At 37.9% G+C, this 25,112-nt stretch overlaps 1 protein-coding gene across 4 annotated transcripts in view; it reads right to left on the minus strand.

Moving 5' to 3' along the window:
* Nucleotides 1–25,112, minus strand: part of LOC120421546 (echinoderm microtubule-associated protein-like CG42247) — a 92,846-nt gene that overhangs the window by 57,844 nt on the left and 9,890 nt on the right. For 3 of the 4 annotated variants that reach the window (XM_039584949.2, XM_039584876.2, XM_039584809.2), the window contains exon 2: nt 20,027–21,796. In XM_039584949.2, the coding sequence (XP_039440883.1) occupies nt 20,027–21,796 (1,770 nt within the window). Of the gene's footprint in view, nt 1–14,831; nt 15,016–20,026; nt 21,797–25,112 lie in introns of those variants that run through there. The other variant, XM_039585086.2, reaches the window with a different exon arrangement.

Here is a 25,112-nt window from a genome sequence, read left to right on the forward strand (position 1 = left end):
TACAAACTAACACACTCTAGCGCGTGGATATCTCTATGAAGAAAACATCTCCCAAAAGAGAATCAGCAAACGATGTTCACTGTTAAAAACACATAAATTAATTTATTTCATATTTTTCACAAACATTGTCTATCTACGAAAAATGACATGTCATTTTTCGACGTGTGACATCCGCATTGAGGTTTTGCAGCGCGACTGTGTTTCAAATGTAGGTGGCGCCAAAATGGGGTTACTTGCCAAAAATCGTATTCCTTTCTGCTGGATTGAAGAACAAAATCGCTTATTTCTCATGATTCCCTGCATCAATCTTAATGAAACTAGTTGCAAAAGACGAGAAATTTTTTTTGCTTTAAAATAATGAACATCATTTTTTGGGCGCGCAAAAATTTGTGAACTTTTTCTTTAAAAAACATGTTTTGGAACACGAAAAAATGAGTTTCCCCGTAAATATCAAAGAAATAAACAGTTATATAAATGATAACAGATGTGTTAACGTATATTCAACAATTTTCATTGATTTTTGACAGACTTTGTTGCCAAATAGTCCAAATTACTATCTTTTTCTAAATTTCCAGTTTTCTCATAGAAAAATCAAACAAATATTGGAAAGTTATACACCAAATTGTTGGAAATAATTTTTCTCATCCGAATCCGGCATAAGTTCAATAAAAATGTTGATTTTGAAGGTTAAAATACATTTTTTCGAAAAATCATAGGTTTACGCTATTTGTTCATAGGTGGCGGCATGTGTCTTTTAGCTTTGCTGCAAATTCTCTATAGTCCGTGAGATAAAAAAAGGTAAAATGTATCGTAAAAAGCAAATCGTCGATTTTTTGCTAATTGGGTCGAAACATCGCCAAGTGTTTTCTCTTGTTTTAAATGTTAAGCCAATCTACTTTGACGAAGATGGCAAAACGATTCATGTTAGTTGATCCTGAATAGCTATTGGCATTCATAAGCTAAAGGACATGTGACATCTAGTGTTGAGTAGCAGAACAGAGCGAAGGATGTCGATTGAAATTTTTGCCCTTTGAGGTTATGTATGCGAATTCGGTTTTGTCAAATTCCAGCGTTCAAAACAACTTTTGAGCAAAAATTCGAGCTGATACTTTGTTAACTTTTGATGCTCTATCATTTGAAATTTTTTTTTTAAATTTTTTTTTTCTAAATCTTTTTTATTGCGTTAATTTATAGAGGGCAAATAGTTTACACTCGTACTACTTGAATTTTTTCGCAAAAGTTGTTCTAAGAGCTGTAAATTCAATTTTAAGTTTGTATTCCTATATAACCGAACAGCGAAAATTTGAATCGTCATTCTTCGATGCTTTGCGCCATCTGTCGGAATTATGGAGCTTTTAATCGAAAATTGGCAATTATATGAAGACTGTTCCTCTGAAAATCATATCTGGAGTTTTTTTTGAAAAGGTCCAATAAACCAAATTTTCAGTTTTTTGCTTTTTGGGTGTTTTTTAATATCCCTGGCTCAAGGCGGTTTCAAAAACACCCAAAAAGCAAAAACTTGAAAATTTGGTTTATTGGACCTCTTAAAAAAAACTCCAGATATGTTTCACAAATGTTCAACACTTAAAGGAAACACAAAATCTTTGTGTTGGCTCAGGTGGGCTCAAAATAGTTTGTTTAATTTGAACTAAATTTTGATCCTTTTTAATATTTTTTTTAATTTTAAACCTAGTGCCCACTGAAAGTTGAAATACCATATATTAAAGGGAATAGCAATAAGAGGAAAATATGAAATTCCAACAAGTTTTATGCGTTCAAGATCCCAAATCTGCAAACCAAACGACAAACCAGTTGAGCTAGCAGGGACCACTTCCATGTCAACGCCGTCTAAATTATGAACGGCCATAAATCACGTCACATAACTAGGAGAAGAAAAAAAAAGTCACTTGGCGAAGAAATATTGCAGAAAAAAAAGAGAAAACACAAAACATGTGTTGAGTTTACTTTGGCGAAGAGAGGGTGTGGGAAGGGGGGAGAAGGAGGTAGAAAAGGTCGTAATGTGAAAAAATGGGGTCGTTATTTTGCCGGAGCGTGTCCACAATAATGCTTGATAGTTGAGCTAGACGAACATAGATGTCGCTAACATTTTTGTTTTCCGACCGTAAACACCTGCCGGAGGCAAGTCATGTTTCCATTATTCAAAGTTTAGGTTGGTATTCCACTACTGGAAAAAAAATCCGTTACTTCAATGAAAAAAACCTTCCGGCCAACTGTTTCGACAATCACAGATACTGTTAAAATTGTGTTTTGCCGACTTAAGCGAAGTTTCCTGTAGTGGAATACCAGCTTATCCCGATTGTTCAGAGTAGTCCATTATCTTTCCTCCCCTCCTTTTGTCCAGCGATGACAAACGATGACACTGGGATGTGTCAACACAAGTGGATGTAAACAATCCAGCATGTGGTTGTTTTTGTTTACCCTCCCCCCCTGTCAAAAAGACCGTTTGATTGGTCAAATTTCCCCTTCCTTTCTGCGCATCCTTTGTTTTGTTTTTGGAAAGGTGGGGAAAATTTCCTCCCCTCAAAATCGCACACACACACACACACAAGTTTGCTCGTATTAGTGAGGCTCTCTCCCGGTTTGCTCTCTGCCGCGAAAATGCCCGAACCCGAACCGAGCGCAACCGAAGGAAAACCCGAAGGAAATTACTCCCCCCGCGAACTAGCCGGTGGTCAGTGCCGCGGTCAGTAGGGTGGAATTTTCTGCCGTGGCCCACTTTGGGCGAGCGCGGTGTCCCCGTTTTGTCTTCTTGTTGGTGTTGTTGTTCTTTGCATGACGGGGCGCAAAACAAATGTAAAGAAATGTTGCTGTTTGCATGCGAAGAAAATCAATGCTCGCTTGTGGAAAAAGGAGGAAGTGTGAAGTAGTGTGCTCAGGGTGGAAGCTCAAATTGATTTTATTACAGTTCAAAAACTTAATATTTAGAAAATGTTGAAAATTAAGCCGAAATCATTATGCAACCTTCTTAAATGTTTTCGATACATTTTATTGATTTCAACCCCAATCCCATTGTTTATTGCATTCAATAGTTGAGCAACTCTCGACGAAATCGGCCGATTTCGACCATTTTTATTTTTTGTATTTTTTGATTTGCCTCAAACTTTATGGGGGCCTTCCCTATGACCAAATAAGCTGTTTTGTGTCATTGTTTCACCCATACAAGTCGTCTCCATACATTTTTGGTAGCTGTCCAGGGGGCTCTATTTTCAAGATATATCCACCGGAAGTTTGATTTTAACGAAATATTTGCAGTTTTACGATTTTTCAAAATAGTGACCATAAGTGACCATTTCTAAAAATATTTTTTTGAAAAGTTCAGAAAATTTGCTTTAAAATTGTCTAAGAGACAATGAAGATTAGACCTCTGGTTGCAGAGATACAGCGGCTTTAAGAAAAAGAAACAGGAAAATTTAAGTTTTTTAAGCCTCATCCAAAAAAACCCACCATTTTCTAATGTCGATATCTCAGCAACTAATGGTCCGATTTTTTATGTTAGAACATGAAACATTCGTGAAATTTTCCGATCTTTTCGAAAAAAAATATTTAGAAAAAAAAATCAAGACTATCATTTTAAAAGGGCCAACAATATTCAAATATTACCATTTTGTTTTTGCATGCATGAAATTTCTATTTTTCCAAAAATCACAATTTAAAAAAAATCATAACTCGGTTGCAGATTTTTTGACCATGTTTCTCTATGACTCAAAAGTGGCGGGGTTTTGTCCCCTAAAACATATAAAAATCTCGAAAATCAAAAAATAAGTATTTTGGGAAATTGAATTTTTGTGAAAAAAAAGTTTATTAAAAAATCTGCACGTGTACCTTTATTTTTTCTCAAACGTTGAGGACGTTACCTACGTACACTAGCGTGCCCAGCTCTTTGAGGAAGGTGGGGCAATAATATGCACGTTTTGAAAAATACGTCATTTGTGGATACCCCCTGACCAAATTTAGAACAAATTTCTGTGGATGGTGGGGCAGTTGCCCCATGTTGCCCCACCCTGTGCACGCTAGTGCCTACGTACCTACAACTTTGCCGAAGACACCAAATTGATCAGAAAATTCATTCAAAAGTTGCAGATTTTCGAATGTTTTCGTACCATTTTTGTATGGACAGCAGCCAAAATTGTATGGAGACTTGTATGGGTGAACCAATGACGCAAAATAGCTTACTTGGTCATAGGGAAGGCCCCCACAAAGTTTGAGCCACATCAAAAAATACAAAAAATAAAAATGGTCGAAATCGGCCGATTTGGTAGAGAGTTGCTCATAGTGTAATTTGGCATAATGGCCATTTAGCATAATTGATTATTTCCTTCTAATTGATTGTTTTCTTTCTTTAAGAAGGGAAAACTACTACAGGCAACAAAGTTTTCCTTTCTTTAAAGTAGGAAAACTACTAAATTAAAGGGAAAATTCAACTTTTGTCAGCAATTATCACAAGTCTACAGAGTTTTTGTCAGCAGCAGGGTTGTTAAAATATCAAAATATCAGCTCTCAGCAACTACAATTATCCCGCCTGAATAATCATGCCTCAAATACAACTGCTCTTCTCTCCTCATTGAAAGTCTCAGCGCCGAACATAGTCGAACACGTTTTCGTGTTTACCCACTCGCGATTTTCCTTTTCTCTCTCATTCCCGCTTCCACGATCATCCTACCGCAACAGCGTTTACCACAAAAGCCGCCACAAAACCAATTTTGCAAACGCAGTTTAACGGGACGTCATGCGTGGTCGGCTCCTAATCGCCATCTCGCGTTCTCTCATTGCAGTTTTCGGAGAGATTGAGAGACTCAGCGGTGAGAGCGCATAGTCGAGGAAAAAGGGAAGAGCGATAGAGAGAGAATGACATCGCTGGGAATAACAAGACACAAGAAGAAATCTCACAAGCTATAGTGACGGCCGCTACACTCTCGGATGTTTTTGGTGCAGAGATAATCTATTGATAACTTTTCTATCACTCATTTGCAACACTGATCAGCAGTAATCGCAAATATTGGGAAAATAGGTACTAATTTAGTCATAAAATGTGGTCTTTAAATTAAAACTTTTATAAAAATTTGGAAATGATAAAGTTGATTTCTTTCATTATTGATATATACCCCAAGGAAATCAATAATTTGCTCGAAATTTTCTAGGTGTCCATATCCCGATTTATTATTATTTATAAATATGTAAATATAGCTTGAATTATGGTCTAGAACTATGGCCAATTTTGCCAAGGACATTAATTTGGCCATAGAATGTGGCCTTTAACCTAAAACTTTTATAAAAATTCAAATGTGAAATGATTAAAAAAAATTGACGCACTTCCCGAGGAAATCAACAACTTGTTCAAAAATTTACGTTGCCTCCAACAAAATGTGATATTAATTTAATATTGCTGTAACTTTGGGCAAATTTAAATATTTTTTTAGTTCACAATTTGCTATTTGATCACTTGGATAGTTTGTCTGCTTTCTGTAAAATTGTTCAAATCCGGTTCTACCGGTTGGAATCGCAAGTAATACCAACATTTCGACTTTTGTTCATCCGACCTTATGTCTTCGAACTTTTGTTGCAACTCTTGTTGGGATCGAAATAATCGGTCGCTTCAGGCTAGCCGTCTTACCCCCTTTTCTCTTATTGCCCGACCGAAAACATTCAGAAGATGCCAAATAAAAAAATGCAGTTGATTTGTGATGTCTAAACAAAATTTGCAATTTTAAAAAGGGGGTGAAATTTTGCGAAATTTGATGATTTGATAATCAAATCAAATATGATACGGGTAATTCTCTACCAACTCACACGAAATCGGGAAAAGTTGCCCCGACCCCTTTTCGATTTGCGTGAAACTTTGTCCTAAAGGATAACTTTTGTCCCGGAATACGAATTCGAGGTCCGTTTTTTGATACCTCGTTACGGAGGGGCGGTACAACCCCTTCAAAAACCCTTCTGGATCAATGAAGATTCGAAAAGTACATTAAACTTCCCATAAAATGACATGTTCCAAAAAATGTTACAGTCGAGTAACGGAAAATGTCAGAGTTTTTAAACTTTTTTAGTGTTTTTTTTTTCGATGAAAAATACGTTTTTCCGGAATTCTGGGTACGCCATCAAATCGGACGTCTTATTTTACATAAAAGTCCCTTTAACACAAAATTTCTATCTCACCACCGTTTCAGGCTGCAAATTATTGATAAACACCTCTTTCCGCATGTTTAAAAATGAAAGGGGTCGTACCGCCCTTCCGTCACGAGATATCAAAAAAACGGACCTCGGATTCGTGATCAGGGACAAAAGTTACCCCATAAGACAAAGTTTCACGCAATTCGAAGAGGGGTCGGGGCAACTTTTCCCGATTTCGTGTGATTTGGCGGAGAATTAGGGTATTTTAACCATTAGTGGACCCCCTAGTAGAGCCGAAGCACATTTTTCATAAATTTTCAATATTTTAAGCACTTTTTCATAACCTTTTGTACAAAACAATGAAAACTGAAGTCTTTCGAACAATTTTGACTATTTGTTTCATCAGTTATTTGTTTTTGAGCAGAAAAATAGCCAATTGAAAAAAAAAGTTTTTTTGCCTGTTGTGGACCCCCTTTTCCTATAGTGGACCCGGGTCCATAATCCGATTGTGGACCCGGGTCCACTATAGGCAAACTGTTATTTTTATACCAAATTCAACCGATATTTGATGTTTTGATGTATGGTGTAGGTCTAATGATAAATATAATGAATAAAAGATGAATTTTGCTCACTTTTCATCATAAACAAATATTTTTTGTTAACAAATTTGGCTTTAAACAACAAAAAATCAAAAAGACATTTAAACACATTTATTTCCGAAAAAGATCAGAGAAAACGTCTCAAAAACCACTGTAAACATAAAAATAATTTAAAAAGAGTAATCTTGATGCAAATTTTTCCATATTAATTACATAAATGGTTGACCGATACTAAACAATAGAATTGTTTACAGTTGCTGATAAAACCACGCATGTTTATTGGAAAAAAAAATGTTTTGTTATTGATTTATTATTATAAAATATCATTTCAAACTGCAATTATAGTGCTTCAGTTAAGTACAATTAACTATAGTTTTGATTAATTATAAATTCTTACGGCTTCAGCATTATTGGTACTTTTAACATGAAAACAGCTATATTTATACTCATAATTGAAAAAAATATGCGTTTAGGTTGATAACAACAAGCATTTATTGTATGTTTTAGAGAAACTTTTGCTTGAATACACAGTTTTCATCATTTTTCAAGGTTTAATAAACAGGGGTCCACTTTTGGAAAAGTTTGGATTTTCGTTGTCCTATATTGGACCCCCATAATTTTTGCTAGAAAATTGCATTTCTTCGCTTTATTTTAGTAAATATCCTTAAACTTACATTACTTCGACTTGCTGAAGTTAAATAATCAGTCAAAAAATGATTGGATGGCTAATTCAATCATAAAATATAAATGCAGTTTTGTTGTGAAAATGCTAGTGGCCATGGCTGATTTCAGATGTAGAACTCAAAACACTTATTTTGGTAAAAGGACAATTCAATGTCAGTCATAATTGTTCTAAATGATGCTGAACATGCCAAATAAAAGATTTGTAGACAACAACACGCTTGAAATTGTGATTTTATTGAATTTTCCATTAAAAACCCTTCAGAGGGTTCACTATACGAAAGGGGTCCACTAATGGATAACGTACCCTACCCAGTTATTTTTTAATACAATTTGAGCTGGTTTGAGCCACCACCCTGTCTCCGAGAGGATCACCCAAAAGAATGAGAGTAGTCAGGGGGTGGTTGGTTCACATACCGTTGAAAGTGAAGTCTTTGCTGACGTCCGTTTGGTGCTCCACCAGCAACAAGAGCTGAGGGGAAGGGGAACAGTTGCCACCCCGAAAGAAGGTCAGCAGAAGAGGCAGCGTCGACCGGCCCAAGTCGTTGTCCAGCCAGCTGAGTTGGAAGGGGCAGATTCTGGGCGACCGATAAGGTTGCTCGAAGAAGGAAAAGTGTTTTCTCTGTGTGTGGGGGTGGCACAACAAAGGCACTTTTTTCACAGGGAAGAAGGAATGGGGGAGGTTAATTTTCACCTGTGTTAATAGAGCAGCTCAAGGACGAGGACTTTGAGGTGAGGCGAGGTCCGGCTCTGGACACGGGCTGGAGAGGGGTTTGGTTGTGATTTACCTTTTCTGGACTAGTAAAATTAATAAACGAGGTCAATGTTGGTGGTTCGCCCGACGACGTATCGACCCAGAACTCTGGGAACGTTTACGTTATTTCGTTGTTGTTTCTAACGGGGTGCTGTAACGTAACGAGAGGGCCGCCGATTAAGGTAAATTGGAACCAATTTGTATCTGGTTGGAATTTGGAGGTTGGACCTCGGTCTGGTGTGTTTACGAATTGAACCTCGTTCCTTATATTTTTTGGGTTGGGCGCCTTTTGATTGAGAAGGGCAATTTTGTGGAAAAATGGAATCGACTTTTGGCACTGGAATCTCTTGCCATTTTTGGTAAATTGTTCTGCAGGTATGGTTTAGGTTCGCATGCAAACCGCGAGGTACAGTTTTCTTGAATTTCAGCAAACTTAGAATTCTAAAACGAATTACATTTACCTCAGTTAGCCCCAGAGAGCAGTTCTCTAGGATTTCGGTCATTCGATTTTTTTTTGTATTTTTTAATCCGGCTGAAACTTTTTTGGTGCCTTCGGTATGCCCAAAGAAGCCATTTTGCATCATTAGTTTGTCCATATAATTTTCCATACGAATTTGGCAGCTGTCCATACAAAAATGATGTATGAAAATTCAAAAATCTGTATCTTTTGAAGGAATTTTTTGATCGATTTGGTGTCTTCGGCAAAGTTGTAGGAATGGATATGGACTACACTGGAAAAAAAATGATACACGGTAAAAAAAATTTGGTGATTTTTTTATTTAACTTTTTATCACTAAAACTTGATTTGCAAAAAAACACTATTTTTTATTTTTTTAATTTTTTGATATGTTTTAGAGAACATAAAATGCCAACTTTTCAGAAATTTCCAGGTTGTGCAAAAAATCATTGAGCGAGTTATAAATTTTTGAATCAATACTGATTTTTAAAAAAAATCGAAATAGGGGAAAGTGGGGCAAGTGTAACAAGCTAAGGAAATGCTCGTTATAACCCATTAAAAAGTTAAAAAATCTGTCGGATTTTATTATAATCATCTTATTCTAGGTCTTGACTAAGACTTTGTTTAAACAAGTTTTTAAAAAATCCTGTTTTTTAATGTGAAAAATTGATTTTAAAATTTTTGATTTTCCGTACGTTCTACACAACTAGTGGGGCAAGACGAGCAACCCGTTGGGGCAAGAGGAACAATGCATGAAAAAATATGGTAATTTGCTAACAATTGAACTGTTATCACTTAGATACATCAGATTAGAATGTATTTGAATGGTTTCTTCCATTTTTAGATTAAATAATAATATTTTACTAAAAATTTTATCGTTTTTACGAAAAAAATACTACTTCGATGATAAATAGTAAATTTTCATAATATCACTATACTTTGTATGTACAATTTTTTTTAACGATTGTTTATCAGTTTTTAAGTACTTTCATGTATTTATTTCCCAATAAAATATGTTGTTGCAGCAATTCGTAATTTTTTCCATACTAAAAATCCATATGGTACACTAGCCCCACCTGAACAAGATTTTTTAAAAGCTCTCAACAAAAATAACCAAAAGTTAAATCATACTTTGTAATAGGTGCATGTCATTTGTAGGGACACTACTGATCTAGGAAAAATAGCATTTTGATAAAATGAGCCTTAAAACGAACCCTAAGCCTTATTTTGTACTTTCCAAATATTATAAGAAAACAAAGGTTTCGAAAAAAACTTCATTAAATCTTATGCCCCGTGGCGTTTACGTCATTTTGGCGGTTATGTGGTAGTAGAATCAGCTAATTGCATTGCTAGCAACAATTCCTCATACTGGAAATAATCAAAATTGTACAAATTACGGCCGTAGGAGCGATTGTTCCTCTTGCCCCATATGGTCGTCTTGCCCCACCTTCCCCTATTGGTCGCAAAAATTTGTCAACTTCATTTTTCGATGTAAAATCAAATTTGCAATCAAAAAGTACTTTAGCGAAATTTTGATAAAGTGCACCGTTTTCATGTTAAATCCATTTTTAGGTGACTTTTTTGAAAATAGTCGCAGTTTTTCATTTTTTTAAATTAGTGAACATGTTTGCCCACTTTTCAAAAAAATATTTTTGAAAAGCTGAGAAAATTCTCTATATTTTGCTTCTTCGGACTTTGTTGATACGACCTTTAGTTGCTGAGATATTGCAATGCAAAGGTTTAAAAACAGGAAAATTGATGTTTTATAAGTCTCATCCAAACAGCCCACAATTTTTTACTGTCGATATCTCAGCAACTAATGGTCCGATTTTCAATGTTAATATATGAAAAATTGTTAAAAAAATGTTAATATATGAAAAAAAAAATAGTGTTTTTTTGCAAATCAAGTTTTAGTGATAAAAAGTTAAATAAAAAAATCACCAAATTTTTTTACCGTGTATCATTTTTTTCCAGTGTAGTCCATATCCATACCTACCAACTTTGCCGAAGACACCAAATCGATCAAAAACTTCTTCAGAAGATACAGATTTTTGAATTTTCACATATCATTTTTGTATGGACAGCTGCCAAATTTGTATGGAAAATTATATGGACAAACTAATGATGCAAAATGGCTTCTTTGGGCATACCGAAGGCACCAAAAAAGTTTCAGCCGGATTAAAAAATACAACAATTAAAATTGAAGAAAAAAGACCGATTTCGTAGAGAATTGCTCCAGAGTAACATAAACCGATAACTATTGGCAGTGTTTCCAGTTCGTATTTTTTTCACAATTCGTAATGAAATTTGTTGCAAATATTTGTCTAACTCAGGGGATCACCAAGCTGTAGCCATCGAGAAGTTTTCAAAAGCCTGATTTATGGAATCGTGCTATATCGACGCTGTCGTGCTATCTTGTCGCACCCACCATTTCAACGTTCCGAGAAAACGCGTTTTAATGTTTGACCTTGAATATTCAAAAACGAGAGCATGCAATGTAAATAATAAAGCACACATTTTGTTTGGCTGACCTTTCTGTGCGTTGTCCCGAAGTTTGGTTGAAGTTGGTTGCTGGAGTTCCGAGTTGTAATTACAAATGTTTACGGCAGTCTAACTTGTACTTGTGTCAAACGCGTTCTGACCTGAAATCCCTTTGGCCAATTATCGCACTTACATTGATTTTCAGGCTGTGTAAAGATTGCACAACAAGATTGAAACTTCTTACATATTATCCGCGCACCACCAAACCGAAGTGCGCATCTCTTCTGTTGCGCTTAAAAATCTGTTGCGCCGTACAAAAATTGAGTGGTTTGTCGTAGCGTGTACATCAGCCTGTGGCGCAACAGGCTTTGACAGGTTGCGCTCGTATTTTGATTTTTGTCTGTCTTCACATTATGAAAAGTGACAAACATGTACGGAGTTTTTTCGGTTTTTATTGAATATCTCAGTATTGAAATCGAATTTTGGGGATCTGTAAAGGTCGAAAGGTGAGGCATTGTTAGCTGCACAAAATGGCATTCTTAACTCAATTTGGCTCAAAATAAACGTGTGACAAGTTAGCACGACGGCGACGATATGTTCCCGTAGAAGCATTTTTTTCATGTTTCATTAAAGTCTGTGACACTTGGTTGTATCAGAAATGCAATTAGGGTTGGGCTTACTGAGCTCAAATCTAACTCAAATCCTGAATATGAGCCTGATTAGGTGTAACAAAAACTGGCCGTGAATTTTAAATGGGGTTAAACCCGTAAAAATGCATTTTTCAAACATTTCTATTAGACTGATTCTGAGCACTTGTTTACCAAGCAGTAATTTTTTTAATAGTTGAACTTTAGATGGATCTGTTAATTTTTCATGTTTTCCAACTATTTTAACCACACAAAAAAACGTTACTTAATCCACCCTTAGGGTGATGGTGCCTTCCTCTCATTCAAAGGGTAATGCTATCCAAAATAGACACGCTCGTGGGAAGGTCTTTAAATTACCTATCCAAAGATAGGTCGCATGATATATTTGGAATACGTTTTCATCTAAATATCTGAGAACTAGCCTCCAAAAAGTGTATAAATAACTCTTAAGTGCTTATAACTTTTGATAGGGTTGTCAGATCTTCAATGTTTTGGACGCGTTGGAAAGGTCTTTTGATTACCTGTTCAACGACGGGTTGCATGATAGATCCGGACAACGTTTTCATCGTGATATCTGAGATCCGGCTTCCAAAAAGTGCATAAATAACACTTAATTGCTAATAACTTTTGATAGGGTTGTCAGATCTTCAATGTATTGGTCGCGTTGGGAAGGTCTTTTAAATACCTTTCTAAAAATGTATAACATGCTGGGGTTTCTGACAAAAACCACCCTTTTTACAATCTTCCGGACTTTAGTCAAAACCGTTTTTTAGCATAACTTTTGAAGTACTTTACTAAACTTCATAATTTTCAATAGGGACTTATGGGACCCCAAGACGAATCGAATGAGACCAAAACGGTCCAAATCGGTTAAGCCAGTGCTGAGATAATCGAGTGCATATTTTTTGGTGCACAGACCCACATCCCTACACACACACACACACACACACACACACAGACATTTGCTCAGAATTCGATTCTGAGTCGATAGGTATACATGAAGGTGGGTCTAGGAGGTCTAATTGAGAAGTTCAGTTTTCGAGTGATTTTATAGCCTTTCCTCAGTAAGGTGAGGAAGGCAAAAAACATATTTCCACACCAAAACTCTTATTCTAAACATATCTGTGACTGTGAGCATAAGTTGTATAAATGCTGGAAATTTTTAATTTGCCAACTTTTTTAAAGCAATGCTCAAATTAATTGATGGAATGCAGATATTTATTCATTCTAAAGGAAACTTAATAGTAAAATTACTCTTTTATAACCCCTTTTATTGATAAAAGCAGATTCTGTAGATATAACATTATACAGGACATTTAATGGATGTGGGTATATGGAAGCGTTGTCCCGTCACGAAAAATTACAATTGTTTAGTTTGCAATGGTTCGTGAAATCGGAAATGCATCATATTTCGGATTTTCTTCGTATTCAAAAAACCCTTTAAAATGCTTCTTAGAAATCGAAAATTGGTCAAAAAGAACCAGATTAATGACTGACGCAACTTTGCGTTGTCCCGTCACGCCAATTTTTTGGTCCAGGTCCCAATTTAAAAAAAAGGTGCTCATTTCTCGTGTCTAGAAGCAAATCGTGTAAAAAGCTAGTTTTTAATCGATCTAGACTAAATCAACCTTCCTGAATCCAAATTTTCCTGTTGATTTTCCTGAATCTGAAAGAGTAAGGAGATATTCAAGATGGCGTCTAATATGGCGGCTGAATGGAAAAACCACCATAAAGGATTTTCTAAGTTCAATCATCTACACAGAAAAAAATCAATTCCCGTAATCGTGAATTGTGTTCATGAATTTGAGAACCACGAAGGAATTTATTCATGAGTATGGTGCATTTGCACTATAAACGTGAATATATTCCTTCGTAGTTCTCAAATTTATGAACACAATTCACGATTTCGAGAAATGACTTTTTCCGTGTGGTCAAATTTAACTAATTTGTGATCGCTGAACTCGGATAAGACCTCTTGAATACTCCAAAGTATTCAGGGAATGTGAAATTCAAGATGGCGGCCAAGATGGCGAAGCTAGAATGTTGGAATTTTTTATACAGAATCAAACTTTTCTCTGCAAACTTCGTCCTGCTCTTTATAGGTTTCCTGACGTTTTTAGCTTGTTTGCTTATTCTACCTCCTGTGATCAAAATTTGATTTTACGCAGCTTTTCCCATACAATCTACAGGTTTTTCCGGAATCGGTTCCAGAGTGGCCAAAGTTGTCACTTTTTGGCGTAAGAACCTTCCTTGGACCTTTACGAACCCAACGCAACAAAGAGCACCTCGATCCGACGCTCCGTATTGAACTGATTCGCGTTCGAACAAAACCGTCGAATTGTTTTATATATATAGATAGATGTAACAGGCAGTCAACAGGTCCAATATAATTAATTTGAGGTTGCTGAACTCAAATATAAGCCTTAGAATACTCCAAAGTACTCAGGGAATGCAATCACATTTTCCAGCTTAGCCATATTTGCTGCCATCTTGGATTGCACAGTCCCTGAGTACTTTGGAGTGTTCTATGGCTCATATTCGAGTTCAGCGATCCCAAATTTGTCAAATTTGACATCGTTTATTTTAATCAAAAAGTTGTTCGAAATTAGCCGAAAGTTAAAAATCTGGCAAAATCTGTCAAAATCTGGCACAGATCATGATAAAACTTTATTCTGGCTGACACATGAAAAATCTGGCATTCCCAGATTTATCTGGCAACCCTGGATATTGCTCCAAACATTATGTTCAAAATGGTTGAGTTTTAAAAGGAAAACCGAGAGGAAAACCCTGGGTGATGAATAGAGAAAATGCGTAACGTGATTTTCGAATGATCCCACTTTGTTTACATCTACAAAGTAGGAGGCTGTTCAAGCACAAGCATGACTTTTTTCTTACTGGTAAATGTGCTTTTTTATTATCAGTAGTATGTGTTTTATTTTGTCTAGTTTTTCTCATTTTTTGCGATACGTAGTAAGGGAACGCTCCCTATGTCAAAAACTCTTATGTTGTCACGGTCAATATGAAAATTAAATGAATGCTTCATTCGTCCTCTTACCACCTATTCCGCCTTTGTGTCAACGTACCCTCACTCGAACCTCAATTTTCATTGACTGCTTCCGCTGCCAGAGTTTCCGCACTTTTATGTTTGTTTTTCACTAATCTCATCACAACACTCACAACGTTCGGAAAGCAATTAAAATATCCTGTCAATACAGCGCTGAAAATCACACCACCAAGAGAGAGCGAAAATCGAAACACGTGCTCCGCCTCGACCGTTCGAACAAATCTGAACTCTGCCGCCCAAGTTGCCGCGCCTGCTTTGATTTGATTTTCTCACCCCTCCCAAACCCACTTCAAGATTGTCAACAGTTGATAGCTGTAAAAGCTCGCACGCACACCGATTCAAGTTGGGTCGCCCAGCACGAAGTCGTTCGAATTTCTGGGACGAATTCCGAGAAGTCCAATAGAGAGAATGAGAGAGGGTGAGCGGGAGGACCTCCCACTGTCCACACAGCAAAACAAAAAGCTTACACATTCACAAGCTTTGACGCTTTGTGGGCAGAGAGGGAAACAAAAAGCATGAAAGTGAAAGCTTCTCTTTGGTGAAGAGGGAGGGAGGCGGGGTAGAAAAACATGGCGTCGAAGGGAAATTTATGCTTTTGACCCTAATTTGCGGCGCTCGCGTCAAATTATTAGCTTCTTTTGCAACGTCATAAATTAAGTTTCAAATTTAGCGTGTACGGTTTCGTTACGGTTCTGTCTGAAGGGCCCGCGAAAATTGGACTGAGGCCCAAATCATTATGGAAATGAGCGCCCGGAACGAGGTCACACCTTGAAAATGGTGAAAAATGTAAATCCTTGCTGATTTTTTTTAAACTGTAATTGACTGCGGCAAACGAAAGAGAGGCCCAGCAATGATTGATTACGTGCGATGCTGTTGTTATCCCTCTTCTGCCTACTGATTTTTTTTTTGTAAATTGGGTTAATTTTAATAGAAATTTTTTTATCACTTAGGGGAACAGCATCTAATTCCAGCGAGCCTCTAATGTTGGCAGGTCAGAACTTTGACATTCAATTAAAGCTATTTAAAAGCGTTTTCAACTGAAATCGAGTGATAAATAGCTAAATAAGAAGTGAGCAAGCAAGTTTCTATCAGAATTTTTGCAAAATTAGTTGTCTAAATAGTGAAAATCAGCAAGTTGGATGGAGTTAGGAGCAAGAGCTTAACCTGCCAAACATACGATTATTTCCCCTATTCAATTTTGTATGCAGAATATCGAAAAATTAAATATCAACTGTGATTTGATGATTCAACTATGGCCCGGTGTGACCCCATAGAACGAGCTGTCAAGGGAGATACTTTCTGTCAAGAAACACTGCGGACCAAAATTTTCAAAATTGATGTTGTTTGATGTTGTCATTCAAATTGTTATTGTGGTCAGAAAAATAAGCTTTATTGCTGTGTGAAATTAAATCCACAATCTAAACTCGATGTTTGGACTAGTTTGCGGTTTTTTGGTTTGACAACTAAAAGGTGACGATCTGTTACTTTTTACAAGGTACTCACGCGCTCAAAACAGAAATTTGGTATGGGCGCCACAGAAAATGGTTTCAAACTTAAGGAGGATCTCGATGGTCCGGTCTGACAACAATAGTGTACTAGGATAGTTAAGCAGGTATTAGACTATAACAAACAAACAAACTCGCACTTTTTCTTGTTTGACAGTTTGCCAAATTCGCAAACTTGTTTGTGGCAAACTAAGCAGCAAACTGCAACACTGTCAAAAATGCGCGATTATTTGTTTGTTTGATAAATTGCCTAACAAAGCTTTTTATTTTTTTGCCTTCCTCACCTTACTGAGGAAAGGCTATAAAACCACTCGAAAAATGAACTTTTTAGTTAGACTTCCTAGACCTACCTTCATTTGTACATATCGACCAGCTGAGCAAATGTCTGTGTGTTTGGCTGTTTGTAGACATGTGCACCCAATCAATGTCACTGGAATATCTCATCACTGACTGAACCGATTTTGACCGTATTGGCCTCATTCGATTCGTCTTCGGGTCCTATAAGTCCCTATTGAAATTTAAAAGATTTAGTAAAGCACATCAAAAGTTATGCTTAAAAAACTGCTGCATATAAATTTCACAATTTTCAAAAAGGGTGGTTTTTGCATGAAAATCTGCCACCTTTCTAAAAGTATATAGGTTCTGAAAACCTTTCTTGTGGATTAAGAATTTTCAAGACCTGACTTACCTATCTAAAATTACAAGCAATTAATAAAATGGTCTGAATTTACATAACCTCAATCTATTCCCCCACAGTAGAAAGATGCAATTTTCCTCAAATGCGGTGGCTGTATAACCTTGACAAAAAGTCTGTAGGTAGTCTGTTTTTTTACTCATCACTTTTTTTATTAGGACCTCTGCGAGTAACGTTTTTAGGTGAGTAACATTTTTTTTTTCATTTCGGAGTCATTACACTACCGCAAACAAACAAACAATCTCGCACTTTTTCGTGTTTGACAGTTTGCCAAACTCGCAAACAAGGCAAAATGTATGCAGGCTGACGTTTGTACAAACAAATCCAGGCAAACAAACAAAGCAGGGCAAACTGTCAAAAAGTGCGAGTTTGTTTGCCGTAGTGTAATGGCTCCTTTATCAAAACAAACTAAGTTGTGTTCTTGGAACGAACATAACCGTAGTCACTTTTCAAAAGGACGAAACCTTGAATGTAAATAAACAGTCTACACAGAAAAAAATCAATTCCCGTAATCGTGAATTAAGTTCACGAATGTGAGATCCACGAAGGAATTTATTCATGAGTATGGTGCATTTGCACCATAAACGTGAATATATTCCTTCGTGGTTCTCATAATCGTGAACTGACTTCACGGTTTCGAGAATTGATTTTTTTCTGTGTATACCACTTGCTCGAGTGACAGTTCACGTTGAGTAAGAGTGGGATAGGCTGTTTGTTTATATCGAAGTTCTCACCGTATTGAAAATTTACTGTACGGGTAACTAAAATTAGTTTTAATCTGGAATAAATAAATGTTTATGTTTTCAAATCCTTGAGGGTTAAAATTGCACTTAATCTAATAAGGCACTCCCAAAAAAAATGGAAACCCGCAGCAGGAAATTGGTTTTCCATTTATGGACCCGGTAATTAGCCTTGTTGCGGTTGTTATGAGTTAAACACACCCTGCGGGAAGGATATGACCATGAACACAGGTCAGTAAGACGGTAGTTAGGCAGGGAGTGGCCCCATGCTCTGCAATATATGGTTTGGGTATTGCAGGCAGGAGGAAGCACCGGAGGCCGTTAAAAACTAATAAAAGTTGATTAGATATTAGAGCTGTACGAACTTCCGGACGGAGGTTTTCGGCTACTAATGATGGCGGATGATGTAACGACGGAAACCGCTTCCTGAAGGTTGCGCCTGATGAGGGCGAACGGTAATCTTTATCGAGGACAAAATGAATGTTTCCTTTGAAGTGACTGGTGATTTCACGTGGTATGAGCGAATTAAATGAGGTTTTAAAAGAGTTACGTAATAATTTGGCATGGATAAGTAAATATTTGTATATTTGGACTAGAATTTAGTTCCCGGTCGAATATTTACAAAATACATTTTCCAATATTTTTAAAAGTTTTTTTCACCTCCCTTACATCATGCGATATCGAAAAATTGACCAAATCTGTCGCGTCTGTCACATTTTCCCCTGTTTACTTTGTTACTTCGATGTCAGACAAGGGTCGCAGCAGCCGATGTTTGATACTCGACTGACATCTGGATCAACTTGTTGATTGTTTTCGTAAATTTGATTGTAGATCAGGCTTAATGTCCTTCAAAATGTAAACATTTAGTATGTGCCCCTCACACCTTATGTCAATGTACATCAGAGTAAGCAGAATACACATAACTTACATTTGTTTATAGGATCTTTAACCCAAAAAAGTCCAGACTAGAGTTCAGACTTGATTTTTGATATCTGAAGTAACATTTGAAAAGAACGCATAAGCATTTCGACAGATGGAACTTTTTTTCGCGAAATCCGAGACAAGAAGTAAGTATTTAACAAAACCCGCAGTGTTCATGTGCGGTTGAGTCAAGGGTATTCAAAAACACCCAAAAAGCAAAAAATGAAAATTTGGTTTATAGGACCTTTTAAAAAAAAACTCCAGAGTTGTTTGCCAAACTCGCATACTTGTTTGCGGCAAAATCGCAAACAAAGCGAAATGTAGGCAGGCTGATGACGTTTCTGCAAACAAATGCCAAACTGTCAAAAAGTGCGAGTTTGTTTGTTTTCCATAGTCTAATACCTCCCTCAGATTAGCCTATCTTTTTAAAACTTTTTGATTTTCAAATAGACTATTGAAAGATTTATTGATGACTCCAATCCAAACCAAACACTCCTGACAATCCCCCCCAAAACTTCGTGTCGATAATTATGGAGAAGATCGTCACCATCCTTGCGCGCGGAACCATTTGGCTTCGGAGAAGGCGCGCGTTCAATCATCCTAGATTCCCAAACCCAAACAACCTGGAGCCTCGAAATGCGGCCAGCTCGCTGCCACCTCCAAGGAAGCGGTCCCCACAAAGCGGTCAAATATCGATTGCTTAGAAACGAAAGCGAAAGAAAAAAAACAACAAACTTACTGACCAAGAAGGAGAGAACCTCAAGCATGTGGGGGCTGTGCTGTGGCAGGGGTGCCAGATTTGCTGCAAATGTGGCCAAAGTTGCCAGCGAAAACTTTTTGTAATTTTCAAAAAGTTGTCGCTACTCGCCACCAGGTGGTTTGTGTTTCCTCACGTCAAAGGGTCTATTTCTGCGAGTCAGAAGATTAAGACTCGAGGTAATAAAAAATGGCCACCACTTCAGCTCAACAGATATTTGTTTTCGCAACACAAAGCATTACGTCCCGCAGCCAGACAACCCTTCCCTTCTGGCAACACTGCTCGGCGGATTAGAGGGAGCGGTCTCTAGAATTAATCCCACCAAGTTGGCACGCACAGATCGCGCGACGTCGTCTTACCCCTGCTTCCACCCGCTTGCTTGCTGGTCGGTCTGCCCCATTTGCAATGCTAATTAGTGCGACCACCGTCCGCTTGACCGACCGACATAACCTAGAAAGAAGCTCACTTCGCGTCGCGTTTTTCGGGGCTTTCTGGCGGGGGTTGTTTTTGCCAGCTTTTCGCTTAAAAATAGTTTCGGGAATTGATTTTCTCTGATTTATGGTGGGCATGAAGGGGTTATTTTTGGAGGGTACCTACCTTGAAGACTTTGAACGAGGACGCTACGTAGCTGGAGCCGTCCTCGAGCTCGTCCAGGGAGTACTTCCGGTCGCCGTCCATGGAGAAGATGTAGCGGGCGCCCCGGGGCAGATCCATCCGGGCGGAGATCTTATCCAGGAGCGCCTCCAGGGTGCAGATGTCACGCCCGGGCTTGAACCGGATCTCGACCCCCGGGAAGAACGGATCGCCATTCCGGTAGAACAGCACCCGCCGCGCCTTCCAGAACGACAGGTTTGAGTATCGTGACTGCGGATTGCCCCCGATGGTGCCGGGTACGCCCGGGTTGTGTGGCAATAAGCCAGACGGACCGGGGGTGTTGTCGAAGGAAAGGTCGGTGCGGGACAGGGTCCGCGCGGCACCGCTAATGGCCGGATGGACCGGCGTCGGAAGGTTTTGCGAGGAGGAGTTCTCGCTCTGAATGTCCATAGGGGGCGGCACTCCGGCCGCTATCGGTAGACCTTCCGCCGAGGGACTCTGGACGCGGCTTCCGCTCGGGGGCAGTACGGCCACCGGCTGGATCGCCCGACGGTTTGCACCCCAACCACCACGACCACCACCACCGATTGCACCACCACCACTAGAACCGATCTTACCACCCTTCACCACCACGTTACTGGTTATCACCGGGTTCACGTTTCGCGTATTAATCCCACCGGTTCCGGCTTCGTCGTCGTCCGTCGGAGAGAACCCGTTGTTGAACGACTCACTGTCCTGGGGTCGGGCCTTCCAGCCGCCACCTTTCCGTGGTTTGATCCCACCAAGCGCGCGCGTCGGAGCGTTCGGATTGTTCCGTATTCCACCGGGAACTCCACCGGCTAGGTCCCCACTAAGCGTTGCACCAGGTCCTTGAGGATCGCCGTCCGCTACTGGACTGGCGTCGAAGTTACCGGGCCCACCAACACCACTGTTGCCATTGATGTCCCGAATTGGCGTCGTTGGCTTGTTGGAGGCTGCCCGTTTCAACGGTAACGGTGACACCGATTCCTTGCTCTTGATTAACGGCTTCGGCTTCGCGGGCAGCGGCGGCGCAGGGGCGGCACTTGGTTCACTTTCGTTGGCCTCCTTCTGACCGCTACTACTGTTGTTGTTGTTGTTGATAATATTTGCCTGTTGGTTCGCAGGGCCCGTGCCAAACGTTCCGTTACCTGGAGATGTCGGTAAACCACTAACCTGACTGGCCGGACCGTTCTCTCCCGAAGCCATCGCTGGCGTTGCACCTGTATTGGTGGTAGTGCCCCCACCTCCTCCATCTCTCCCGATGAAACTCCCTCCATTGCTATTGCCCGGGGGCGTTCTCGGGTTCCGTTCTGGCGCGTCTGCGCCGAGCTCGCTGGTCATTATTATGAAATTGTTGCCGTAGCTTTCGCCTCTCCTCGTTCCGTTCTGGTCGTGGTGCCGACCGTTGTAGTTGCCGCTAGTGCCCACACCGTGCCACTCGCGCGCCACCGGTACCTGCTCCCGCTCCCGCTCGTACCCCTGCTCGTCTAAGTAGCCGTTGCTCCGATAGTAGGCCGTGGACGCGGACGCGATTCCGTGGTGACCGAAATTCCCCCCGCGGTAGTACTTGTTGACATTGCTGGTGTACGACCGGATCGGCACGTACGGCGGTGCTGCCACCTGGTGGAACTCGCTGGCCGCTTCCGCTAGTGGCCGCGGGTGGCGCTGCAGTCGGCGGTCATCGTCGTCGTCCTCCTCCTCATAGTAGTAGTTCTCTGGGTCGCTGCTCGAGACGGTGTCCGATGGGGAGCTCTACACGTGGTGGTGGTGGTTTGTGGGTGGTTTTGGTGTGGGTGTGGTTGTGTAACACACATATAGCACAGGGTTTAATTTTTGTTTGGGGTTTGATTGAGGTGAGAAAGGGAGGAAAGACGTAATTACCAGCCGCCGAAAGGGAGGGAGGAATCAGAGCGAGGGAGGGTTCGCTCTCATTTTTGATTTTAGCTTAATTACTCTAAATGCGAACTCTAACTTCTAAAACAATAACGCTGATTACATGCTACAATCACACGAACGCACACATACTAGAACAACAACAAAAACACAAGGTGCGACATAATTTACGACTAATCGAAGCGCATTCGAAAGCATGGCAGCGTGACGGACGGAGCAAACTAGTGCATTGGGCCAATGTCGGTCAGATAAGAGCTGCTGGAGATCTAGATTAGCTAGGTCAACAAGTGGATTAGTACAGCAGTGGAAATAGGGGAAAACGTGACAAGAAGCAATGGCAAACTGATTTCGTATGGAAAGATGACGGTGAGAGTTGAGAACGGTGCTACTCGCCGATAGATGGCAGTAATGTGCGAAAAAACTTTGTTTTGAATGATTATTTATTCCTAAAAAATGTTGCTTCACTTATCTGTGATTTGAATGAATGGAAATTTCGGAAAATTTTCAAGAATTAGCTAGATAATATTAAGCCAATACGAAGTAGATGGTCGATAAATAAATGAAGAATTAGGTGAGTGAGCACCATTTCTGCAGGAAAGTTGTGAAGTTTGATGTTTTGAAATTTATATCTGAGGAGGAGAAGTGGAAACCTCGAACTGTATTCATTTTTAAAACAATACTTAATGTAAACTTTGGAATATTTGTAAAAAAATGTTTTTTTCTCATTATTATTAAAAAAAATTTTATGATTTCTTTCAGAAAAAAATAAGTTGCACAATAGTTTTCCATGTTAACAATTATAACAATTGTATTTGCCTTTCATTTTCATTAATGATTCATTAATTCATTAAACAATTTATGTTGTTTTAAAATATTTTGTGGTATCAATTATATTGTGGTTTGGTTGAGCGTTTCAACAGAATGCATTACTATGAATACAAAGAGACAACTCGTCTCTTTGTATTCGTAGTATCAATTATAGTTTCAAATTGCTTGAAAAAAAGTAGAAAATTTAATAATTTTCTAATTAGAACATCCAAATTTCAGAATAATTTCGTTGCAATTGAAACGAAAAAACTGAAAATTCAAATATTTTGAAGAAGTTATTTATACTTTATATTGTTTCAGTAATTATTAATTGCTGCCTAAGTTCTTGGCAAAATGTCAAAGGGGAGCTTTAAACAATATTTTTATCGGTCTTTGAAATTGATATTGCAAAAAATTTTGATGACACGATATTTGCTTTGAAATATTTCTCTTTTACTTCTTTTTTAAATTTGTTTTTCAAGATTTAAAACAAAAAAAAATGTCAACCTAGTTTTCTTTAAACTATTTATCAAAAAAAACTTTTCAAAATTTTTGAGGATGGAATTGGATATTGCAACGATGAAAAAATACTTCCGTAATTTTTTTTTTAATGTTTAAATGGACTTATGTAAGAAAAGTTTCAGCTCATTCTCAGAAGAATGGAAAAACTAAGAAAGTAAATTTAAAAAAAATTGGTTGAATAGAAATATTTAATGTTTCAATAAATTCAAAAACTCATTTTTAAGATCGTTTATCTACTTTTGACTCATTGTTCATTTAACTTTTTTATATCAATTTTAACCTTTTGTTTATTCAACTTTATATCTTTCGAGCATTCAGTTCATTTTGTTTTTTCTGACATTTTAACTTTCGATTTTCATAAAAAATAATTTAAAAAATTAGTTTTAAAAAAATGCAATGTTAATCTTGAAAAATGTTTAAAACAACCTTCCATATCTCCTTCTGATAGTTTAATTAAAAGAAATCATGAAAACAACGTATTTCAACACTACATATCAAAGATCATCAATCTCAAAATGTCAATGTCACATTTGCGTCTTGAAATTTGTTTAAAAATTCCACCTCACAATCGCTTGGAACGCGAGCAAAGCCTTTTATTACAATGTTGTACAATTAATTCGTCGGTTTTTTTTTTCGTGGGTATGTATAATCCCCCCCAAACACGCAGACGCCTCGACTGGTGGTGATGTCAATCAAATCTCGGCCTATGGACAAATATTCAAATTAGGTCCTTGTTGGTGAGCGACTCTATCGGCGAGGGCACTTGCACGCAAAGAGGTTTAGTTGGGAGCGGAAAATCCCAACTTTTTTTCCAGTACTTGTCGTGCCATTGGGAATTGGTTGAAAATCGCAAATCTGACTTAAATGATTTTTTTTAATTTTTTCAAAACAAAAATTGCCTTCGATTTTTGCCAAATATGCAAAATATAAAAAATACAATGGACACTTAGGACTTAGGACACTTTTGCAGCGACGATCCCTTCAAGTGCCCGGCAGAATTTTGACGGTGGCAATGAATGATGGAATAATTTATGTAAATTAAACGGTATACTGCTGGAACCGCAATGCAATCTGGTGTCGTGAAAGCGGAGATTTCCCGGAGAGGTCAGCCGAAGTTTTTTTTTTCGGGAATGGCTTTAAAATTTTATTACACAGATTAAAGGCTTTGAGTTTTTTTTGTGCCGTTTTCACACTGAACAAAAGCAGTGGAAGTTTCTATTGACGAAATATGACTCATGGTGGGGGAACTTTTTGCTTGGATATGAAATTGAAATAAGAACAAAGTTAACTGTTCGAAGATTTAAAGATTTAAAGATTCAAAGATTTAAAGATTTAAAGATTTAAAGATTTAAAGATTTAAAGATTTAAAGATTTAAAGATTTAAAGATTTAAAGATTTAAAGATTTAAAGATTTAAAGATTTAAAGATTTAAAGATTTAAAGATTTAAAGATTTAAAGATTTAAAGATTTAAAGATTTAAAGATTTAAAGATTTAAAGATTTAAAGATTTAAAGATTTAAAGATTTAAAGATTTAAAGATTTAAAGATTTAAAGATTTAAAGATTTAAAGATTTAAAGATTTAAAGATTTAAAGATTTAAAGATTTAAAGATTTAAAGATTTAAAGATTTAAAGATTTAAAGATTTAAAGATTTAAAGATTTAAAGATTTAAAGATTTAAAGATTTATAGATTTAAAGATTTAAAGATTTAAAGATTTAAAGCTTGAGTAATTTTTATAAACTCTTTAATATAAATCACATTGAAAAAAGTGCCAAATTATAGAGCTGACCTACATTTAGAGCTGACCTACATTTAGACCAACTGTATTTTTTCACAGAAATCAAG

This window comes from Culex pipiens, chromosome 1, assembly GCF_016801865.2.
Source record: "Culex pipiens pallens isolate TS chromosome 1, TS_CPP_V2, whole genome shotgun sequence".
Lineage (NCBI taxonomy): Eukaryota > Metazoa > Arthropoda > Insecta > Diptera > Culicidae > Culex > Culex pipiens.